Consider the following 23,865-nt stretch of genomic DNA (forward strand, 5'->3'; position numbering starts at 1 on the left):
TGAGAAAAACCTTCGAAAAAAGGGAGAGACCTCAGTAACAAATTCTACTGACATATGATGCATGCAGTAATCTAACCCGCACCCCAAGCCAGAGGTGAGAGGCAAGGGGTAGCTAGTGCACTACCGCTACGCGCATCACCCTTGATTTCCTTAAGAGGAAGCTGTTTGGGTGTATTCGTACCCGGTACCCATCACCCCTGAAAGTGTAATCCTGGAGTTTGTGCTCAAATGAGCTGATTGATTTCAATATTTGCGTCAACGATTACTGTAATAGTTATGTTGATCATGTTTCTGTATCGTGCCGCGCTTTTTCACAAATATATGATCGTAATTCACTATTAAAAGCCGACATCACGTTACAGGTCGAACCTCAATCCATGGCTGGTAGTGTGTTACCAAGGTACATCCCATTCCCTAATTCCTGTACTTCTAGTGTAGAGGTAAGATAAAGTGTATTTTAGCGGAAGAAATAGAAAACGCGCGCACGTGCTGTATAAAATGCAAATACAATAACCTTTATTTGGATAGGAATGACGCAACTGAAAGTGCGCGCGTGTGCTGTGTACTCTCATAAAGCACGCGCTCCCAACCAATCAGAACACGAGATTTATAACAGTTATTTAGTAATATACTTTCTTACCAGTATTATGGCTATTTGTACAATATGACGATTTCAGTTATAATTCGATGAACTGGACTTCAGCTTTACCTTGCATGGGTGTAATGTATTTTTTTCCATTCCAGGCCAGGTGTTATTCCCAAGAGTATCATTTCTTTTTTTAACGGTTGCGCATGAAAATACACATCAATATGGATACAACTCAAACAAAGAATCTTATTGTCCAAAGAATGACACGTGGTCGGAAATGGGAAAACATCGAACCCCAGGCTAGAGAAGTCTATTCTGGATTTGAAATTGTGCAATACCCTTCCAATAGTTTATTCTAGGTGATTTCATTCTAATGCATTCAGTTCTGATAAGGGGTTCTGTTGTACGAAATTAAGGTAGCGCGTGACCTACTGCACGAGAGAATTCCAATGCCCGCGGTGAATGTCGGTCAAGATGTCAAAAATGACCAGCTGTTGAATGAAAATCTGAAATACACGTTAGAGGTAGGAGAAAACCTAAATCTAGATTATGTAGTGTGCTTTTGCTTATCATAACATAGTTAGTAGGCTGTCAGACTACAGTACACTAAATGTGAGTGGATCTCTTTTCCATTTTTTCATGCACTTCTTTTGTGTCTATTTTTACTCTTTTACATCCACGTAATAAGTAATTTTTGTTTCTTGAGTTGAGTAAAATCACATGCACTTTTACCAGAACATCTGCTTTGGTAAGCCTACATGGAATATATAGTTTGAATGAATTCCCTTCAGCAATTCATTGCATGCCAAATAATTATACGTTTGCAGATTTCGTACCTGAAAGCAAGGCTCAAAAGTTCAGATGTCGCGAGGACAGTAGCTGAAAGGTAGTTAAACAGGAACTGGATACCGCAAGATTAGAAACAGATCAACTAGCTATAAAACTATATCAATTTACTATTTGCTGACCCAATCGCCATCTCCCTCTCCCTCTCCCTCTCCCTCTCCCTCTCCCTCTCCCTCTCCCTCTCCCTCTCCCTCTCCCTCTCCCTCCCCCTCCCCCTCTCCCTCTCCCTCTCCCTCTCCCTACTCTCTTCTTTCTTTGTATGATTTTTCCACGGCATTACTCAATTCATATAAACAAGTCTCTCTATCTCTTTTACTGGTTCTGCGCTGCATCAAGTAATGCCGAGGAAAAATCATACATCGATTCAATGAGCACACTGCAGTCTATCTACCTTGCGTACGTGCATCAGAGTGCATGGATGGGGAGCTTTGTCTTCTAGAGAAGGCCGCTAAGCTACGCGCTGCCGCTAGGCAGTGAATGTACACCTAAAGTATGCCTAATATTGTTGACTAGTCTTTATAAATAAGCACTACATGAAAAGGAATGAATCCGAATTCCAGACAGTAAAAATATCAGTACGGAGTCCAAGATATAAAATCAGTGAATCTATATTACCCTGTGTCTAATATCCTTGCAGGTTCAGATTGACATGTGTAGAAAAAGTGTCCTTACATGAATTGGTAATTTTTATTTTTTTTATAGAAAAATTGAGAGTCTGGAGGAAAAATTAAGACATCTGGAAAAGGCATTTGGTCGAGAAGTGTCAGACAATGTAGAGGTAAAGTATTCTCCAAAACAGGCAGGTGACATTAGAGAAATCTGTATCAAAAAGGTGTTGCTAAAAGTATAGATAAAAGTGGTATCGCGTTATCGCATCTCTTCATTGAAAAAAGAAAGGAATTGTTGATGAACTGAACTTGAAATTAAAGTGCCTTTGATTCAGCAAGCCTTGTGAGCTCAATTTGTGTGCGTCGTCCAAAATTAGGATGGCTTTTTGGCTATGAGATAAAGAAAGTTGAGATTGCTGATGAACTCATCTCTTTGATTTAGAATGTTGGTCAAGATCGAAATGGCTCTCACCCCTTCCCAAGCGATTCTCCACTCCTTCAAGCTAAGACGAGCAGTGCTTCTAATAAAAACCATGAAGTTATTCATCCATCTGATGTTCATACTCATAGCAACTCTGAAAGAAAAGAAAGTACCGTCGTGTACAGCACGCTTATGACTTGTTTAAACCGCATTTTACAAGTAAGAAGATATTTTCCTTTCTTTCTTTCTATTTCAAAGAACGTTGGTGAAGGTTTTGTTACATGCTTACGCATAAAAAAGCATTTTGGTAAACCAGCGATTTTCAGTGTGTATTTTTCCAGTTTTCCCAAACATCTCGGCTGCAATCTTCGGCTTCATACCTAACGTTCTGTAAAATTTCTTTCGATTTTATAAGGCTGTCATTTCCCTGGATGAGAAAATGAATCACATTCAAAAGGACTGCGGGCAGAGACATCCACTGGAAACAACTTCATAAAACCTACAACTTGTGGAAATGGATGGTTTCAGTAGAGCCACTCTAGAAGTAGTCTTTGATAAAACCAAACCACATTGTCAACATCAATAAATTCCTACGAATATATCCTCAGTAATCCATTATAAAATCGCCTCCCAGATAAATAGAACTGGCTCCAAGCCAACCCAAGAAAATAACGGCACAAGGAGTGCGCCAGAGTTTGCTCGAGCTAGTTTCTGTTCTTCTTTGCTCCAACCAAATAAAGTGAAGAATAGTGTCAACTTTGAAAGTGAAAAACATGATAAATAAACTGTAAAGAAAATACTTTCTCAATTCACGTCTTGTTTATACTCATTATATATCAGGATACCAGATTCTTTTAATCTTTCAGGCCGAAAGAAAAGTTTTTAGTAGGCAAATATTATTTTTTGCGATTGCTTGCTTAGGAGGTTTAAGGTGCTGACACACGGTGCAACAATGCATGCAACATTCGGGGTGACACACATTGCAACAAAATCATGCAACATCGCTTGTGTCAGCCTGCTATGTTAAGATATTTGGTCAGCAGTTATAGATTTGGTGCAAGCTGATTGGCTGGAAATTTCAAAATGTTGGAAGTAATGTTGCAGCCATGTTCACAGGATGAAATTTGTTGCGCGTAATGTTGCAAGAGTAGAGCGCGATTCAACTTCAGATTTGTTGCATGCAACGTTATATGCAACAAGTTTGGGGCAGACACGCTGCAACAGTCCTGTTGCGTGCAATGTTGCATGCAATGTTGCACCGTCGTGTGTCAGCACCTTTAAGGTGGCTGCCTAACTAATTTTAAAAACATCAATAAAAAAGTTTATAAATTACGATTTATTTAGACCTTAATTTAATGCTGGTTTCAAATCTGTAAAGAAAAAAGGGGTGTCCAGACGTCGTTTTCAATATATTCAAGATTAACCGAAAACAAGTCAGAATTTTCATAGAGAAAGAAGCGAAAACTCAACCTTTGTAGGAGAAAATTCTAATTTGCTTTAACTTTTGAAACTGATTTTTAGTGGGCAAATGATTTCGAATTCATTATTTCGAATCGTCCCTTGTCTGAGATAAAATCGTTCCCCTTTGCTCTATTTTTGCGAAAATGCCGTTTATCCAGTCAAGACAGTCAACATAGCAACCATATTTTAAATCAGTACTCAGGGGACATTTAATCCTTGATACAATGTCCATAAGTAAACAATACACCACAGCAGGAGTTTAAAATAAATGGATTACATCACCAATGTTAACGGTTTTTGGCGGTCAAACGGTTCCTTTTGATTTGCTAGTCTAGCAAGCAGGAGGTTCACGACTACTTGTATTAATCAAAAGAAAATCGATGGCCTCTGGAGTTTTACTAGTTGGTTTATTCTTGCTCCAAGTCAGCTTGCTGAATGGTTCTCCTCTCAATGGACTTTCAAGAGGTTTGCATGGAAATTAATTTCAAACAATCGTACAAGCATGAATACGGGATTATATATGTACAAAGTTGGGACGTTTAAAATTCAAATGTTTGATCACTTGGGGAGCCTTGGGCATTTGTTAGGTCTTTCCCTTACAAGCTTCAGAGTGTTTTCTTTGGGTTCTACGGTTTTCCTCAAGCTGGTCCGCAAAATCTAACAACTTGAAGCTATGAAATTCCAATTCGATCTGTTAGCTAACCGTGTCCTGACTTTGATCAGCCCAAAGGTTGTTCCAGGGTATTGATAGAATTTGAAGGTTTGAAGTTTTTGTTCCCCTCGCTGTAGCTAGCTACATTCTCGGCATGCATTTTTTAATTGTCGACAATTTCTCAACTGAAATGAATTCTAATCGATTCAAAGTGTTCCAAAGTCTTCGGTCTAATGAAGTTTTTTGAGCGGGTTGGCTGAGGGTTGAGCCTAAAACCCGATCGGTCTGATGCTGACCAGTCATGCATGTGTAAATATAGTCTCCCTCGCCGTTTTTAGTGTCGGTCGTCACGCAACGCTCCCTCCCCACAAACCGAGAAAAATAGATGAATAAGTGAGGGGAGGTTATGCGAAGGTAGAGTCAAGGAGGGGGGGATGCATTTGATTGCTACAGTTTATGACCCTTGCAAAACTCCAAAAACAAGACTGAATAACTTTGTTTTGCATAACTGACGTCTAGGTAAATCATATCAAGATGACTTGGAATTCAAGGAAAAATTGCGAGCTGTTCTAGAAGGTAAGAAAAACCTTTTTTTCGTATACTGATTACGGTCTTCATCCCTTTCTCATCTGATTGCCTTCTCCTCCTCTCCTCTCCTCTCCTCTCCTCTCCTCTCCTCTCCTCTCCTCTCCTCTCCTCTCCTCTCCTTTCCTTTCCTCTCGTCATGCACCAGAATCAAGTTTATTTTCTCCGCAGATGTCAAAGATGATGACACTCACTCCCGTATCATGGCTGTCAACGAGGCTCACAAAAAGTACCAGGATGAGGCGCAAAAGAAACAGCCAATCGACGTGGAGGAGAACATCGTAGAGACGAACATGGGTATTTTTTTACTTAAATTATTACATTAAATTTTCGCATAATAATAATGTAACTTTTTTAATGCACTAAATAAGCAGATAGATTAGAGACCTGGCGGGATGGTGGGTAGTCTCCCCCACAGCCGCTTTCAGTGTCGTCACGCAACGCTTTCTCTCCTACTCAGGGGAGAAAGCGTTGCGTGACGACACTGAAAGCGGCTGTGGGGGAGACTAGATGGTAGGAGGACTGGCCTGATAATGGAATGATCACTTTGTTCAAATCATTTTAACAGCATGAAAATCATTCCTTACTTTTCTCACTCTTTCTATAGAACAAAGTGTTAATAATCTTTTCGAGGGTGACATAGAACTGACACCAGAGCAACAAGAAATGATACGACGAACAGGGTCTTTGAACAAAAGAACGGCGGGTCAAATAAGTGTTTATTCCCTGTGGCGTAATCGTTTGGTTCCTTACATGATCGCATCTAGTTTGAGTAAGTAATGATTCAGTTTAAATCAGCTGGTGTTGAATATAAGACCTCTTTACCTTGAGCGTGATGTTTTGCTATTTCAGGTCACGCAGATGTTTCCCTCTCCACGAGAGGGAAACCTTGCGTGACAGACCCTAAGGATGGCTGCGTAGGAAGAAAAAAAAACTTGTTATGGCTAATCACCACCGCGAAGTACAGCAGTAGGCAGATTAAGATTCCCGTTTTTCCTTCCCGCAAACGGCAAACGTGACCACGTTTTCATCGTTTCCACTTTACCTTTTGCAAACCTTCTCAACAAAGACAAGTATTCTTTTGTTTATCTACTACTTAGAGATTTTTGCGATTCCTTTTCACTAATTTTAAAGAATTTTTTAATGGTCAACTGACGTTTCATGTTTACCGTAAACGAGAATCTTAAACTCTCTAGTGACGCAGCTCAACGAGGTCGAACTGAAAGTATGTGAAAATGCCTCTGGCAGGCGCTAGACAGTCAATATATGAAAATAAGACTTGTTTGAGTTGTATCCATATTCATGTGTCTTCTAATGTCCATGGAAGCGCAAGATCTAGACCTCATAACCAATTGGGATATATATCGGCGTGAATGTAAAAGCGGCAACACATATTACAAGGCTACAGTACCAATTGACAACATACTTTTACCAATCACAGTGCGCGTGAGACCACTGCTCATCCAATTAGAATGCTCGGACACGGCACCGCCATCGTACAGTGATTTTTCATTCTCATACATCATTTGCTCTAAAACTAAATACCGTATCTGGTATTAATGTCGCTTTCTGGTTGGTAGAGGGCCATGCTTTATGAAAGAACACAGCATGCGCGCGCTGCTCCTAGCTTCTCATTTGTTTAGCCAATCTATTCCCGCGTGCTTTATAACTGTATACAGCACGCGCGCGCTTTTCAGTTTTATTCCTTCAGCATAGTTTTAATGCTTACGAACTCGAAGTCGCTCTCCAGGCTCCTGAATATAGGTGACACATAAAGTTTATTTTGATCTTTACTGATAATAATCTTCTAGAGAGTAAGCGCCATCTCATCAGAGAGGCTGTGAGGATCTTTGAACGTTACACGTGCCTAAAGTTCTACGAACTGTCGTCAGCTCCTTCCAATATGAACTACCTGTACATCGACAGACGAGCAGGGTATGTAGTTGGCTATTCAGCTATCCTTCTATCTCCTTTAATCTGCAGGCCTAGGCGTTGTGAGAGATCGAGGTGGGGTGACGTTTTTGCCACGAAAATTCTTAGCCAAATTCACAGGAACCTATCATAAGCATAGGCTTTTTCGTTATCCCTGGAGGTCTTCTTGTGCCGGAAAAGTATTTTAAAAAATATATTATCCGTAGTCATGACATACGTATTAACCAACTAACCCTTTAAATCATTGGCTCATATCTAGATGCCACTCCTTGATTGGGAAGACTTATTCCAAGAAACACCAAGTTCTGTCACTAGGGAACGGCTGCCATGATATCGGTACCATTCTACACGAGATGACGCATGCTATTGGTGAGTACTGACCAATGATTCATGAATTTCGTATTTCAGAAATCAAAGGTGGTATAATGGTAGCTCGTAGTTCACCCGTATTTTGCCTCTGGAATCCGTTTTTGGATTCCTGCACTCTCTATATCACAAGTGAGTAGAATTTGTTGGGTCCCTCTTGAGGCCTCTCAGTAAATGTAAGGGTTGCAGGGTAGCAACTTGACGTTTATTCTCTCATCTTAGGCTTCTATCACGAGCAAGGAAGAACGGACCGAGACAAGTACGTCAGGGTTCTATGGGAAAACATTATTGCAGGTAAACCGATTTGACGACCAATGTACTATTTTCACCATACCTGGGTCATTAACTCTTTTAACTGTCTCCCACAGTCCCGATGAACTTTGTCGACTTTATTTTCCATTCCCAGTTATTTAAACCCCATTGACAGTGCGTAAAATCTAATTTTCCTCAGTTTAGCCGCTCCATTGTTTCTTCCCAGGTCAGGAATATAACTTCGAGCGACATGATATTGGGTCAGTTGGTTCTCTTGGGCTCCCTTATGATTACGAGAGCTTGATGCATTATGGGAAAAGGACTTTTACACGCAACGGTGAGAATACTCTTGAACGTATCGACAACCCGAATGGAAAGCTTGGCAGGACCGGAGGTAGCTTTAGTTCTACCGATAAGGTTGCCATCAATGCACTTTATGAGTGTACTAAATATCCAGGTATGTCGTACTGATATGTTCTGGCTGATACCTTAATGTCTAAGATAGTCTCTCTATTAGAGACCTTTAGCACGACGTCCTTGCTAGACAAACCTCAAACTGAAGTTTGACATCAGGCGTTTTCCGTGAACTTTCGACATTCGGAAAGGCGTCATAACGAAGTTGTTACTGTCGGATCCGCCATATTGAATTTCATTGAAGCTGAGTGTTTCTACGTGTTTGCGGGCGTGTTTCTGGGCCTGATCCCTAGCGGTTAGCGGTAAACCTGATGCTAAAGGTCTCTATTATTGAATGATTTTCTCGCTTCGATCAAGTGAGAATGAAATGCGTCAAGCGGAGGACCCATTTCGAATAATGTTAACATTTGTTTTCTTATTTTAACAGCCGGCTACAGTGGATATTCGAGCTGGTCTGAGTGGTTTCCATGTAACTGGGCCTGCCAACGTACTCGTCAGCGGTACTGTATTGGTGCCAGAAGTGAATATCTCAAGAAGAAGCTTTGTCCGGGATCCGATGAACATGGGGTAGAGCTCGAATATAAAAAATGTGCACCAAGTGAATGTGGTGAGAACCTAACGCAGTGATATGAAAGCTGTAAGAAATATTGTCATACAGCAGTTTTTGCTTGACTGTAAAAAGCTCAGTGCTATAAGCGTGTCGTGCCGTGAACGCGATGCTTTCTAGAATTTTAAGATTTTTTTCTCGAGCAATGTGATTGGTCTGGCGTTAGCCTTGCCGTGTCACGACCGTGTTCGTGCCGTGAATTTTTTTTACAGTTTTACGAAAACTGCTCTAACATACTGGACGTGTCTTTGTTACAGGACCGATCAACGGAGGATGGTCACGATGGAGTCCCTGGTCTTCGTGCAATGCCAAATGCGGTCAAGGAACGAAAACTAGAGACCGTAAGTGCACAAATCCTTATCCGATGCGTAATGGCAAAAAATGTCCTGGAAAAGCAAAAGACACAGAAGAATGTACAGCAGGAAAGTGTAAACTAGGTAAGGTCTGTTTCTTCTTCATGTTGATGCTCCTAAAGTGTTATAATTCCATTATCTCTCCCGAGATTCGAGATTTCAACTCCGGGTTCAAAACCTATCACACTACATTTCAATTCGATCTGTGAGTTAGCCGTGCCCCAGAGATTGTTCCAAGGCTTTTACCATTCACTAAGGAAGAAAGAAATTTGCCAAATTGAACGCAACCTCAGTCCTACCTTACCACGAGTACCTTGCGCTTTCCGTGTCACTTGGGTTACGTTATATTCATATTTAGTAATTATGTATGATGCTTGAACTTTTTCTGTAGCATACTACGAGACGCAGTTTGAAGGTAACATGGGATCTTGGAAATCTGAGGGACCGGGTTACCTGAAGTGGGTGTTAGAAGACATCTGGAGAAGGCCTGGGCCAAAAGCTGACCACACCAATGGAAATTTTAGAGGTATTTAATATAAAAGCGCTATATTTCAGTAAACTAGTCAACTTATCATGATATCACTGTACTACCATAAACATTGTAGCCTGTTCTTTCGAAAAGGGAATGTTCACCTATACTATCAACTAACTTCAATGATTTTTTCTTCACATAGGAGGGTATCTCTACTTGCCTACGGGTCCTAGCTCTATTTTCAAAGGCAAAGCAAAGTTCAAAAATACTTTTGGTTGGAGCGACAAGCCATTTTGTTTAACATTTTACTACCTCATGGATGGCCCGTCTGTCGGCACCCTGTCCATTGTTATTCGAATCCTTATGGGAAATAATGATAAATCATGGACCGTTTTCACCGCTAGTGGCTCCAAGGGAAGACAATGGCATTTTGGAAGTGCCTTCATTAACGTGATTAACAAAAATTTCGAGGTTTGTTTGTTTGTTTCTTGTACAGTATTGAAGTTCATCCTAGACAGAAACGAGTTAGAGGTTGACGACTAATTTATCGTATGTATACTACGTAATCTCGTTCCCAGGTTTCTCCGGTTCATCGTCGCCCCGCCCGCCCAAAACTAGGAAGAGGCTGGGGGACTAGAGGACGAAATTAGGGTACTGGGTAAAGTAATTGGGTCATAGTGGGTGGAAAGAAATCGGTAATAATATTGAAGATTGCGGGCAATCTGTTCAATCTATTTAAGATAAAAGACAAATAAAACAGAAACATGACTAAAATTAAATAGGAGTAACACTAGTAAGACTAACCCTGGACTACTGACATCCCGGTATAGCACTAACACACAGTCGGGCCTTTTAATTTCGATGTCCAAGTTTTTTCCGACTGAGCTACGTTTATGGGAAGCTCAGTGAACTCGAATTAGACTTGATACAACTCTCGATCGCCTTTTTTTCCGCTGCAAACTCGGATTCAATTAGTAAGCACTTCCGGTTACGATGACTTTCCGAGGGAAATGGCGCGAACAAAACGAGAAGGTGAGCGAATTAACTCGAGAAATGAAGTGCTACCTGTATTAGCAGACACCTTGGGAATCTTGCTCGGCGTCTGCTTAACAGAGGTTCGTTTTACAGTAAATATATGGGAAGCACATTTTGGGACCGTGCACCTAGCTGTCCTTTTAATAAAAGGTGTCTTCTTATAGTACCATACTCTATAGTTTTTTTCAAACATTTGAAATCTGAGATATGCATTTGGTATTCCATAGGTATCATTTGAGGGTTCTGGTAATGGTAGAAAGGAACAAGGCACTATCGCTTTAGATGATCTGTATTACTATACTGGACGGTGTCCAAACACTCCAACAGGTACGACATGGAGTGAACTACCTTTCGTATTGAATTAACTTTATATGAAAAATGTAGATGAAGGTAAACTTTGTACTAATCGAAATCGAGAGAACACCAAGGAGTCACCACAGACAGATGGTGCCTATTTGGAGCTTCTGTAACATGATGGCCGGAATGACCATATGAGTATCACTACTATCCCTGGATGGGATGCTGTTCCATCACAGGGTTACTCTCCTCCTTCGCTGTATCCTGCTACGTGATCAACTGCAGTAACATGAAGTACTAGGAGTATCACTATCATCCCTATATGAGATGCATGCTGGTCCACCACAGGGTCACTCTCCTCCTCCCCTGTATCTTGCTACGTGATCAACTGCAGTAGCATGTCATGACTAGGAGTATCACTATTCCCTCTGGATGGGATGCTGGTCCATCACAGGGTTACTCCCTCTCCCACTACCACTAACCATAAGTGCCTCGCGCAGTTGAAATACTCAATGCATTCTGTTTTGTTATAGCGAAGCCAACAGTTCCTCCATGTATTGATATTGAAATGAAGTGCAAACAATGGGCCTATGAAGGAGAATGTGCTAGAAGACCGAAATTCATGACTGAATTCTGCAGAAAGAGCTGTGTATGTTCACGTAAGTTTCCGACCTTTTTGCCAAATATATGTGATTCAGATGGGAATGCGAATGATTTTTGGGGGGGGAGGAGGGGGGAACTTTAGAACATGTATCTTTTGTACGAGTTAACGGGTTAAGTTCATATCCACAAATAGTAAAGACTATATATACAGAAGAAATCTAAATCTAAATCTAAATCTGGATCGTGGTTATATAAAGAAAGTGAAAGAAGATTCGAAAAGGAGAAATCAGTGAAGAACAGCGTGAAGAATTTTCAATTTAATTTTTGATCCCATGCTGAAAATGCCATGCGCCATCGATCTTCATCGTTGATTATAGCTCCGTCGCACGACCTAACCTGATCCTATATATCACCATGATATTCCTTATTTCTCCTCGTCCATAACCTAATGTATATCTACGCATACTAGGAAAATCCTTTGAATAGACGCAATGAAAGAATAAAATATTTGATTTGCTTGTTTGTAGCTGTCAAGTGCAAGGATACTAACAAGAAGTGTTCTTATTGGACGGGTATTGGTGAATGCAAGAAGAATGCCGGTTGGATGAGGAAAAACTGCTGCGTGTCATGCAGGAAAGGTGAGTGTAGGGTGGTCTAGTGCACTCACAAAAAGGGAGCCAACTCTTCCCAAGGGTGGAGGGGCAATAGATGCACAATAAACCGCTTACAGGTTAAATTACTAGTACAACACCACCACCAGAATCTACTGCAAAGTTTCATCCTTATTCCAATTTTTATCACTAATATGAAGTGGTTTTGTTTTTTATCTCAGAGCTCTCGTGCACCGACAAAGACCAGAAAAAATGTTCAAATTGGGCAAAGAAAAATGAATGTACCAAAAACTCTGGTTGGATGCTCAAAAACTGCTGCAAGTCTTGTAAAAAAGGCAAGATTTTTGTTTGCGTTTTAGAAATGTATTGTTATTGTGTATGGTAATAATCCTGATGCAAGAAGTAGGAAATGAAGGAATTGAGGCAAGGATTGAAATTTTTGTCCATCTCAGAACCTCTGGATTGGCTTGTCTACAAGTAGATCGCTTGTAAATTAGATTTTAAGTTATACTTTTTTCTACAGAACTGGCCTGTACTGATGACAACAAGAACTGTTCAAGATGGGCAGGGAAGGGTGAATGTAGTAAAAACCCTTCATGGATGAAAAAACACTGCTGCAAGTCTTGTAGGAAACATGGATAACTTTCTGATGGACGGACGCGATTTATTAGTGATGGTAACAATGGATCAAGAGACTCAATGTTATATAGGAGAAATGATACTCAATGAAATACTAACGTGTAAAAATCAAATTGAACAAAATATCGAGATGGCAAATGCTTTTTTTAAAAATCTGTGAAACAGAATTTAAAATTAAACTAAATTAATTTGCAGTAAATTGAGTAAAAAATTCAATTTCTCTATTGCTATTCAGTACAAAATAGTGCTAGCTATGTTTTTCCATTAAATAGTCACTAAGCCTGTTAGTACACATCTTAACTTCTCTAATCCTATATTTTTTTAACATTTATGAAACACTTTGTTATCATTTTTGTTATAATTTTCATGATTTACCCAATGGAATTAAAAAAATCATACTTCTAGGGCTGAATAAATCTTATATTTTTTACAGAGATCTGTTATCAAAAGTTTAGAAAACTCATTAATAATTCATGAAGAAAACACAATAGAAATCATGACCATGAAGGAGGTTTTATATCTAATATAGATTCGTCTTCATTTGCATAAACTTTAACTTGGATTTTCTCTATCAAACTTGGTTCATTTCGTAAAGAATTCCGTACAATATGAGAACATACATCATGAGTTTTCTAAGCTGTTCAATAAACTCGCAGATCGTGTTTTATCGGGTCTAAAACCACTCGGCTACGCCTCGTGTTTTATACCCGATAAAACACTCCTGCTCGTTTATTAAACAGTACATAATCCACAAAAAACTATAGAAGAAAGATCAAAGAAATATTTCGTATAATGACGTCATAGTTCATGAATTACGTCATAGTCGCGAAAATAGTGCGCGCATGGTTACATCGACCAATGACGCGCGCGCCTAAAAATATAAAAATAGAAACAGTTTGATGGGCTGGGAGATTAAGAATATTGTAATAGTTCTGCTTATCGTATCGCCAGTCTTTTCTTATGCAAGTGATCGAAAGCCCAAAGTCAACGACTTAGTCGGCAGTTTTGCTATCAAACTTGATGAACTGCGTCGAGATTGTCTTGGTGTTGAGCTAATCCAAGTAAGTTAAATAAATAATGACAACAAATAAATTGAATACATTGCATCAGTTTTATGTCAAGGATTTGGTTCAAATTAATTATTTCAGTCACTCAATGTCACTTCAAATCAAGTTCTTGTTTTTGATGTTATAAACTAGTTCACTTAGATTTTGTCGTTGAGATGAGAATCTTTGTCAAAGCATACATTTTAACTTAGACGTAATGTTTTCCCTTTTTATTTTGCTCATGCATTACAATAATTTCTCAGTATACTACGATTGATTAAAATGTATGTTAAGGGATTTTCCAAAAGATTCCCGGTAAACGAAACCAATGTAACTCAAGGGGAACCACACAGCCATGGCGAACAAAACAGTGCATCAGGTTCACTATCTTAGAAAATATCTATAAGAAATATTTTGATGTAGTCTCAGTAATAAGAAGGGTGGTGGCTTCTATTCTGTTCCGACCCGGGAGAACCGAGACTATACTCCTTTCCAATTCGGTTTTAATGTCGTCACGCCGGTCGGAATGACGACACTGCAGAATCGCATGCTGAGGAGAATAAGAAAAACACTGATATGTCTGTGTTAAAATGATACAGAATGAAGTCAATGAAAAAGTAAAAGCAGTTAAAGATGTCGTCGACGGAAATAAAATCATCAAGCAACTATCAGACGTTATACGACATCGATTTTCAGATAGAATAACAGCCCTGCAAGAGTTAAAACGAGGAGTCGAAGAAGACTATGCCAGGAGCTATGGTAAGAGTTACTTCGTAGTAACAAACAGATACTATACCTTACATACGGCTCATTTGAAATTCGATGTTTTAACAAGACCTTGGTCTTAGTTTACGAAACGGACCGTCGAAAAAAGACTTCAAACATTGCGTCACGGTTTTTCTGTTTAGCTGATTGTCGCATTTCATTGGCTGAGAATTTTTACTAAAAGCGCAGAGGATATAATATTCAGTTCTGCGCTACATCGACGAAAGTACGTTTTTTTCAAATATAATTTTAAAAAAATAATCCAAACCTGCAAATTTTATCGATATTCTGTAACAATCTGAGAACTTATCTAAGTCAGGGCACGGCTAACTCAGTCATAGTTCGAATTGGAATTTAGATTAGAGAGGTTTTATGGAGGAATCAAGGGAGAGACCTAAACTCTAGTCACATGTGATACCGAGTGCGGTCAGAAATGAAAATGAGAACCGAGAGGAGAGGCTTGTGCACTACCGCTACGCAATGCACCATTGATTCCCTTATGATATCTATATTTAATGCTGTCCCATATAACCTAACCACATGTAAACGCTTCGTATATTGCTTATAGCTAAGTGAATTTGTTTCAGTTGACCAGCACCCATGCTGTAATCTTCCATTAAATTCGGTCAAGTACGACCCTCGATTCAAGGCCAATATCGACTCAGGTCTCTCGTGTGAATTGAGGTCTCAAAAGTCAAAACAATCCGCGAGGGGACTGGGAGACAATACTATGGAAGCAATGTACAAAAACTTGAAAAAGGTATGACAACTTGATTAATAATTATCGTTCAGTAACGTTTATCATTTTCTAAATTTCATGCCAGAGTTGGTCTCCACTGCATGCCCCGTCGAAGAAAATCGCTTTGATTAAATCTTATAGGTCGTACGTAACGATTGTTTTGGAATTGACATTGTGATACGATGGTGATCGCAATGAATTCCATATAAAATTCATAGTTCATTAAATTTTATAGCGCAGTCGAGAATGGCAAAATGTGAGGTGCGCAGTGCGGTGTCAAATCTGCGTACTACTCTGTGCACAACCGCAAAACGTTTCCAGAGTATCCATCCACCTCTCCATGAATCAATAATCAGTCGCCCCGACATTCTGCTAGCTGATGCTTCTATACCTTTCAGAATCATCGTCTAAAATGGCAGTACTTTGGCTCAACAGAAGGGATAACCACAACGTTCCCATCACGTCCTGTAAAGGACTGTGGACAGTATGACAACAGGTTAAGGCCATGGTATGTGATGACAGCTAGCCCGTCTACCAAGAACATTGTTATTGTCCTTGATACAAGTAGCTCGATGGCTGCATCCATTACCTTAGAGGGAAATAGGACCACTAGGCTTGAGGTTGCTAAGGATGCTGTGACATCCCTTTTGAATGCTTTGTCGCCGGAGGATCAGGTTTGTGTTTTTTAAAGTTTAACTGGCACCTACAGTGCTCTAGATCTTCTGGGGTGCCCTCCACCACACCCTGGAGAGCCAGAGATCCCATGTAGCAAAGGTTACACATCCAACACTTTCGCCCAGTGCATTCTATTCTTCCTTAGTTGACATGCACTTACGGCAAGACAATTAACACGTGAATCCGAGGGTTTTCTCGTGCACTCGTCGTCCCACCTCTGAAAGCATGGTAGTTTTAATCATACTATTATGAAGTTCTACTTTTCACAGGTTGGAGTTGTGTTGTTCAATACTAAAGCGAATTTACCAGGCAAAGTAGGCGAAGATGACTGTTTCCAAAAAGGACTTGCAAGAGCTACGTCCTTTAACTTGAAACACCTTGCGAGCTTTGTATCTGAAGCAAAGCCAGGAGGTATGCTAATGATTAATGTCCTGATATCAATCAGCTGAATGTAACTCGCAAATATGTGAATATGATATAATGTACCTTGCAATGCACGTCATGTGGTACTATCATTAATATGTCCCTATGTCATGTATCTCGCAGTACCCGTCACGTGCACGGTACTATCATTAATATGTCCCTATGTTATGTATCTCGCAATACGCGTCATGTACCTCGCAGTGCTGTGGTATCATCCTTAATGTTCCTATGATATCATGTACCTTGCAGTGCCGTTCATGTGGTATCACCCTTAATATGTGCATATATATATTGGGTTACAGGAGGAACTAACTACGAAAGAAGCTTCGACGCCGCATTTAGTCTTCTAAAAAAATCAGTAGATAAAGAAAGAGGCGACAAGAGAAGGCAGTCAGTCATCTTGTTTATTACGGACGGCGCACCCAAGGACCTATCAGATCCAATATTCCAATCAATAAATACCCACCAAGATAAAATGTACGCTGATAATACCAGAGTGTTGATCCTGACGTATGGCATTGGCAAGGATCACGAGATGACAAAATTTTTGAAAAGACTATCAAAGGAGACGGTGGGTTATGGCAGCTTGTTTTAGTTCTTGGAATTAAGTAAAAAGGGAAATGTTTGTCTCATAGACTTTCAGCTGATCTGAAACAGTGACGTAGAAATGACGTCACTGTAAAACTGAGGGGTCATGAAGCCGCGTGAAAATTTATCAGTGAAGAATAGAAACCTGCCCACTATTGCAATAATAATAAAACTAATTTTTTTAGTTATTGTTTTACTGTTATTAACCCTTATTAGCAACGTTATGTATTTCATTTGGTGGCCTGGAAAACAATAATTTCAAGTGGACAAGTGACACCTCTTATTTTTCTCAAACTGAGGAGCCAGAAGTCCAGAATAGTTTTGGATTACTTTTCAAAGGGCCATTTTTAAATCATTTTCCTTTATATCAAAAAATTTCTAGACCCCCACTGTCTTCAAACCGGTCGAGAACATTGCCAATCTTCACGCTAAACTCTCTACATACTACGAGCATTTGGAAGGAGCCAAGATCACTTCTGTCAAGACATACACTTCCGTCTCCTCGCCATACCTCGATGCGTGGGGCCTGGGTAAGATGATGTATTTCTATTGGTTTTTTTATTTTAAATATTTGCCTTTAAACTCTCTCATGCATTTTTCATGAATCAGATTGAAGATGATGTTTCGTAATTCTCATAAACGTATTCCAATTGGATTGAATAAATTAAATGTTTTATCGAAACCTGTTCAGAAAAGTAAGCAGAGTTTATTATGAATATCTATGAGAAAAAAATCTATTTATCTGAAGTGAGTTCTGCAACATTTTACTGGATTGAAACGTCAATCAAAGAGATAATTTATTCATCTCGCAAGAAGTTTGAACGAGTCAATGAGTTCCAAGCAAAGAGGTTCAAAAAGTGCGCTTTTTCGCCAAGAAACACAATACAATCATCGTAAGAAATTAAAACTGGTTACTTTAAAGCTATTTTCAACAGTCAAACCCTGAAACAACTTCAGGCCGGGCACGGCTATCTAACGAAGTTTAGCGTCTTTTAGGCCCTGGCTAAACGAGGAAACATGTTTCCAGAAACATGTTTCCCTAAATGTTTCCTAAGGTGGCAAAACTGTCAGGAAACATCAGGAAACAATGTTTCCATGCGTGTTGAAAAATGAAATGTTTCTGCCGCACAGCAAAAACACTTTTTGCGTCTTGGAAGCAAAATTTGTTGCACGCATCAATGCTTCGCATATGGCTAAACTGGGAAACATCGAGGAAACATGCGCGCGGTAAACATGTTTCTGGAAACATGTTTCCTCGTTTAGCCAGGGCCTTAGGTCTTGCATAGGGCGGAAAAACCTGAAAACCTGAAAAAACCCTCGACTGAATAAAGGGAAGGACTTAACATAATTTGATTAGATGTGATCCCGACTCTAGCTATTGAGCACGAGACCCCACAAGTGAGGAGAATGCACCACCGCAAGGCCCTCTTTGTCTAAACTCCTCTGTTTTTAATCTTTTCTTGCTTGTAGGAGTCCTTATAACTGTAGCCATCCCATGTTTTCGTGATGGAGTCTTGAAAGGAGTCGCAGGAACCGATATCACACTTACTGATCTTCTTTCTGACGTCCAGTACTTCAATCATGCTGGAACCGATTCCTACTCCTTCATGGCACACCTCCATAATGGCATCGTACTTAGTCATCCTCTCATGCCTCCCCCGGGAGCTATCACTGAAGATCCAGCTCTCATTGATATCTTCAAGCTCGAACAGGGGCAGGCGTTCAAGCGGTTCTTTGGAACACTAAGAAATCTGCAGTAAGTGTTGTGGTCAAGTTCAAAACCATCTTGACAATAACTTATTAGCTCTACATCTTCTCTCAACAATCGATGGAAAATGCTTGTGGAATAAACTTTTCAGATAAATTGCTTGTTATAGTACACGAATTATAGGAGGGAACTCAAAATTTAAAGGCAAGCGGATTAGAAACTTCGATAAAAGTTTGCGAGGTCAATAGGGATCAAACTGCGTAACTTGTTTTTGTGGTAACCGTAAAGTACCTCTCACATGGGTACGTGTTCACAGTGATTTGATGTTGTGTAATGTGGTGTAGTGTGGTGTGATGTGGTGCAATGTGATGTGGTGCAATGTGGTGTGGTGCGGTGTCGTGTCGTGTAATGTGGTGTGGTGTGGTGTGGTGTGATGTGGTGTAATGTGATGTGATGTGGTGTGGTGTGGTGTGGTGTGGTGTGGTGTGGTGTGGTGTGGTGTGGTGTGGTGTGGTGTGGTGTGGTGTGGTGTGGTGTGGTGTAATGTAATGTGATGTGACCTGTGATGTGATATGATGTGACATGTGTTGTGTCCATTTTCTTGTTCTTGGTTTAGTCGGGAAGCCAGTATAGAATTACACCGAGCCAACAGCATTTTTCCTTTACTCCTCTCTATCCAGCAGATTAGAATGAAGCACCTTCCTTTTTCTTTTCAGGGGAAAGGAGGTTCGGAGCAAGGAAATTCAGAGACAACGAATTTCTTTTACACGAGATGGAGGAAGCAGGCAAGGAATCTCTGAAATGAAGGTTAATTATCACTACCACTGTAGTCGTGTGATGATGTACGTCATTTGTATTGCCATAGCGGACAAAGATAAAACAGTGACCGTCCAAGACACAAACGGTAAGAATTAACCAACAACTGAAAAGTATGGTAGCTAAACTAATATTATGAAAAATATATATTTTGGTATACAGTTGTATTCCTGTGTCTTCTCATGCACAACCTTTAAACAAAGAAAGGATACTATAGGGAATGACACGTGGTCTGAAATGGGAAAAGAGTGATTTATGTTTATGGAAATAAATATTATGAGGAGTTCAGGGATGCTTTTATTTCATCTCATCATGTTGTATTTTTGTTCTGTGCGGATAATGATTTTTTTGCATCCTGTCGCAAAACAACTCGATACACAAATGACAAACAGATGTCTGTCTCTACACTTGCACAAGTGTATGGAGACATGCCATCAATCTTGCGAATTTCTCCAAAACACCCACCGTTAAATGGTTCATAATTTCTCTCTCTAGGCGGTAAGGTAGCATATCACAGGATGGACTTGGTCCCACATGGACAGACGTGCTACTATGCAGACTCCGTATCGTACAGAGGTATATGCAACAAGCCAGTATACGTTAGTGACATCATGCATAGGGTATATTTACCCATCCTTCCAATAGAGAAATATTAGATTTTGTTCAGAATACCCATAAAACTATATCAAATTGGAAAAAATGAATGTGCCGTCAGTCACACCCAGACTACAAACACAATGAATGATTGCAAAGCAACAAAGTGGAATGCACTTTTAAAGCTCAAATAAGTTTAAGCTAGCGCCAAAAATATCGGAAACAATGGCTTTTCTCCATTTTTCGAGTACTTATTATTTTACATCTCGTAAAATTCACAGATAAATCGACAATCAAGTTTAGTCCCAGAGCCTTCAACGACCCCTCAGAATACCTCGACAGCGAAGAGACACCGAGCAAGATCACCAGCTACATGAACGACCTAATCCATAAGCACAGGAAAACGTTCCCAAGTGGCATTGCTGAAACTGCTAAGATTGGGGTTTCTCTGGAGAAACTTTGGGTTCATAGTCATCATAAAAAATGTCTCGCCCAAATTCCAAGGCGCTTTTTCGGAACAATTAATGGCGTCCTAAAGTTCTTTCCGGGAGAGCCTTTGCCACAAAGTTATGACCACTCTAACCGTCATTGGTAATAGTCAACACTTTATTACACTTGCTTGCTTGGCACTCTACTTGTTTTATCAGAAAATGATATGTGCAGAGAAGAAGATCGTAACTGAATTCAACCAGAATCATTCAAAACTAGGGAATCAGCAGAAGACTTTTTAGTTTTATTGCAAAAAATATTCAGAATCATGACTTAAACGGCACTCGACGTCAGATCGAATTGGAATTTTAGGAGTTGCAAATGCCACAATTGGTATCATGGCGTATTTATAAAGCGATTGACCTTTGAATTATTATTTTTTTAGGTTTTTGAAGGCGAAGAATTCCCCAAACCAGTTGACGTTCACCACTCCATACCAAGATCCTCTGGGAGCAGGAATCATCATGTCCATCAGCCAATCTGTTACCATGGCAATCAGCAACCCAAACCAGGACAACCTGTTTGGTGTTGTCGCAGCTGATCTCACAATTTCAAATTTTGATATTCTGATTAAAAACGAGCTTGGCTTCCGCTGCCAGGATACAAGAACGACCACGTGTTTTTTGGTGGACACGAGTGGATACGTCGTCTTTCACCCCAGGTTCGCTAAGCGAAATTTATACGACGACGTTGCCATAGTTACCAACAAGCACATCACTGAAATACATGGACACATTGCGAGCTACTTTATCAAGATAGGCGCAATGAAAAAGAAGACATGTCAGGATTTCTCACAGAGGAACATGCAGATATTTTACGAGGTTAGTTGTTTGTTTGATTTGATGCCATTGAACTTGGCAAACTAAGCAAAGCCGAAACCCTTTCATTTCTTTGATACTCTGAAACCGACTACTTTTTGGTTGTACTCGATGATCAAAGTAAAGACACGGCTAACCTACAGATTGAACCCTTAAACAACCTCTGGGCTGATCAAAGTCAGGGCATGGCTAACTCACAGATCGAACCCTGAAAAAACCTCTGGGCTGATCTAAGTCAGGGCACGGCTAACTCACAGATCGAATTCGAGTTTAGCGTGTTAGGTTTTGTGGAAAGAGGAAAACTGGAATATCAGGTTGTAGGAAGTCATGGACAAACAAACTGCATAACTTTGTTATTCCAACTTGCAAGACAGCATAAAAAAATGGACGATGTTCTGTTTAGGGCACTTCGTCCCTCTTGTTTACAGTACTTTCATATCGCTTCGCCATTTTCACCTAAGTCCCGATTTCTTCCTTTCCCATCAGCTTGATGTTGGAGCTGATGATATCATATATAACGAACAAGAAACACCTGGTCGGTGCGATATGTTCGCCATGACAAGAATACCACAGAGCAACGTCTTCCTCGTGGCGTCGTTCGCTACCAGCCAATCCAGTTGTTATGACAGCGCGTCATGTCACTGTGAGAAAACTTGTTCAACTAATTCTACTTGCGAGTGTCCTTGTACGAAGTATCTGGACTATGATTATTGCAACGATGTCATCAAGAACGAGTAAGTTGCATCGAAGAGTCTTTGTGACTCGCAGTGTAGTGCTCCGTTAAGGAGGACTGAAGCAATTTGGTCTCAGATATTTTTCCGAAGCTAAATTCGAATTCGCTTGATGAAAGATATTCTAGTAAACCAGAAATATACTTGTTATCCATTGATTTTTCTAGGGCAAATACTCTATGAAGAACATTCGTCCACTATGTTGCATCAGGGCCCGATTGTACGAAGGGTGAATTTATTAGCGCTAATTGAAGGATAAATCTTATCCAGTGGATACATTTATTGGATGACAGCATCCACTTATCCACTGGTTAATAATTTATCCGTCGGATAGCGCTATCCACCCTTCGTACAACGCGTACAACAATGACTTCTATAAGAGTGTCTTAGTATCTTATGGCCGAAAGTAATCAAGGAAACATCTATGTTTAAAGCTTTGTAATATGTGACTGTAAATGATAGAATTGTTATTGCTTTTTGTAAACAGGTTAATCCCATCATGCAGTCCTCCCTCCGCCAAAGTTTTAAGTCGTCCACCACTTCCATCGAACACCGCTGACCTTCCGAACTGCTTCAACCCAAAATGTGATGAAATTGAAAGTGAAAGCTCTTGTCGTAAAACATTTGGCTGCAGTTGGTGTAAGTGGGAAGAAAGCAAAGAACGGGATATTCCATTCTGTTCTTACGATAACGATTGTTACGGCGGCGTGTGGAACAGAAAGAATCCATTCATACGTGAATTGGGACCAAAGACGACCCAAGTCGATCCGACGGACCAAACAACAACTTGGTTAAGCACAAAAAACATGCCTGCTCTCATCGTTGCCGTTGTCTCGTTCCTACTTCTAATACTATTAATGTCAGTGTGTATTTACCTCTGCTGCTGTGGGAAGAAAAAGAAGGAAAAACCTACAGAAATGGATGCACAGGTGATGGAAGGATACTACCCTGGTGTCGAGATGGACGAAGCGATATATACACAGGAATATCAGGCGGGGTATAACTACGGGCAGGAAGGATACTACGAAGAGAATGAAGAATACGAGCCGGAAGAATACGACTACGATGATGAATTTTGAGATCAATTGCATAAAGTTATTATTGTTTGAGAATATCTTTCTGTCAAACTTTTCATACTGATTCTACTTAGTGCTTCGAAACTGAGAAAGTTGTATCAAAAAACGAAAAAAATAGTTTTGGAGTCAGTGCGTAAATATCGATATTATTTTCCAATAAACAGCAAAACCTCAACACCAAGCGTGCTGCCTTTTGTTTTGATGAGCTTATGAATCTTAATAAATCATTAATCCAGCCAATCTCGTTACCAGAGCCCTTGTCTCTTACTGCGCATGCTTCAAGAAATGCTGTGCTCTTGAAATGGTATGCGTAACCTGTTTTAGTTCAGCGCCTACTTTGAGGAGAAAGAGAGCTGGACATTGACATTGGCACAATGCATCGCCGGAATATTTTATAACTAAGTTTATAAACGGCTGTCGAGGTAGGCCTCATCGAACTGGTTTAAAATTCGAAGTTCGCTCATTTTTGATTCACACTTCGATACATTGTATTGACAAACAGCTCAGTTGCTTCAAGGTTAATTATCGGACGAAGGTTACCGGGTTCTTTCTTTCTCAGTCTGTTGTATCAAACCACTTTAGCGATATTTTATTTAAAAGGGTTTATGATTCAAATTTGTTGATCCAATAAATAATAAATCATAAATACTGTCA

General features: G+C 40.0%; 2 protein-coding genes across 2 annotated transcripts; both read left to right on the forward strand.

Moving 5' to 3' along the window:
- Positions 1-3,980: 3,980 nt before the first annotated feature.
- Positions 3,981-13,147, forward strand: LOC116303310 (uncharacterized). Its single transcript, XM_031712835.2, has 17 exons — positions 3,981-4,390; positions 5,097-5,153; positions 5,334-5,459; positions 5,770-5,934; positions 6,974-7,097; positions 7,354-7,463; positions 7,683-7,754; positions 7,939-8,169; positions 8,554-8,733; positions 8,991-9,170; positions 9,478-9,612; positions 9,761-10,029; positions 10,821-10,920; positions 11,424-11,549; positions 12,021-12,131; positions 12,326-12,439; positions 12,628-13,147. Exons 1-17 carry the CDS (start codon positions 4,306-4,308, stop codon positions 12,744-12,746), a joined length of 2,304 nt encoding a protein of 767 aa, XP_031568695.1. The 5' UTR covers positions 3,981-4,305; the 3' UTR covers positions 12,747-13,147.
- A 41-nt stretch (positions 13,148-13,188) lies between these two features.
- On the forward strand, positions 13,189-23,214 carry LOC116303281 (VWFA and cache domain-containing protein 1-like). Its single transcript, XM_031712796.2, has 14 exons — positions 13,189-13,804; positions 14,389-14,613; positions 15,123-15,314; positions 15,692-15,967; positions 16,238-16,379; positions 16,694-16,962; positions 17,362-17,509; positions 18,450-18,735; positions 19,404-19,591; positions 19,999-20,079; positions 20,379-20,688; positions 20,972-21,407; positions 21,891-22,138; positions 22,623-23,214. The coding sequence occupies exons 1-14, from the start codon at positions 13,643-13,645 to the stop codon at positions 23,212-23,214; spliced, it is 3,555 nt and encodes a 1,184-aa protein (XP_031568656.1). The 5' UTR covers positions 13,189-13,642.
- Positions 23,215-23,865: the final 651 nt, after the last annotated feature.

This window comes from Actinia tenebrosa, unplaced genomic scaffold, assembly GCF_029948245.1.
Source record: "Actinia tenebrosa isolate PJP-AT-01 unplaced genomic scaffold, QUT_ActTen_1.0 PGA_scaffold3__52_contigs__length_22856419, whole genome shotgun sequence".
NCBI classification, from domain to species: domain Eukaryota; kingdom Metazoa; phylum Cnidaria; class Anthozoa; order Actiniaria; family Actiniidae; genus Actinia; species Actinia tenebrosa.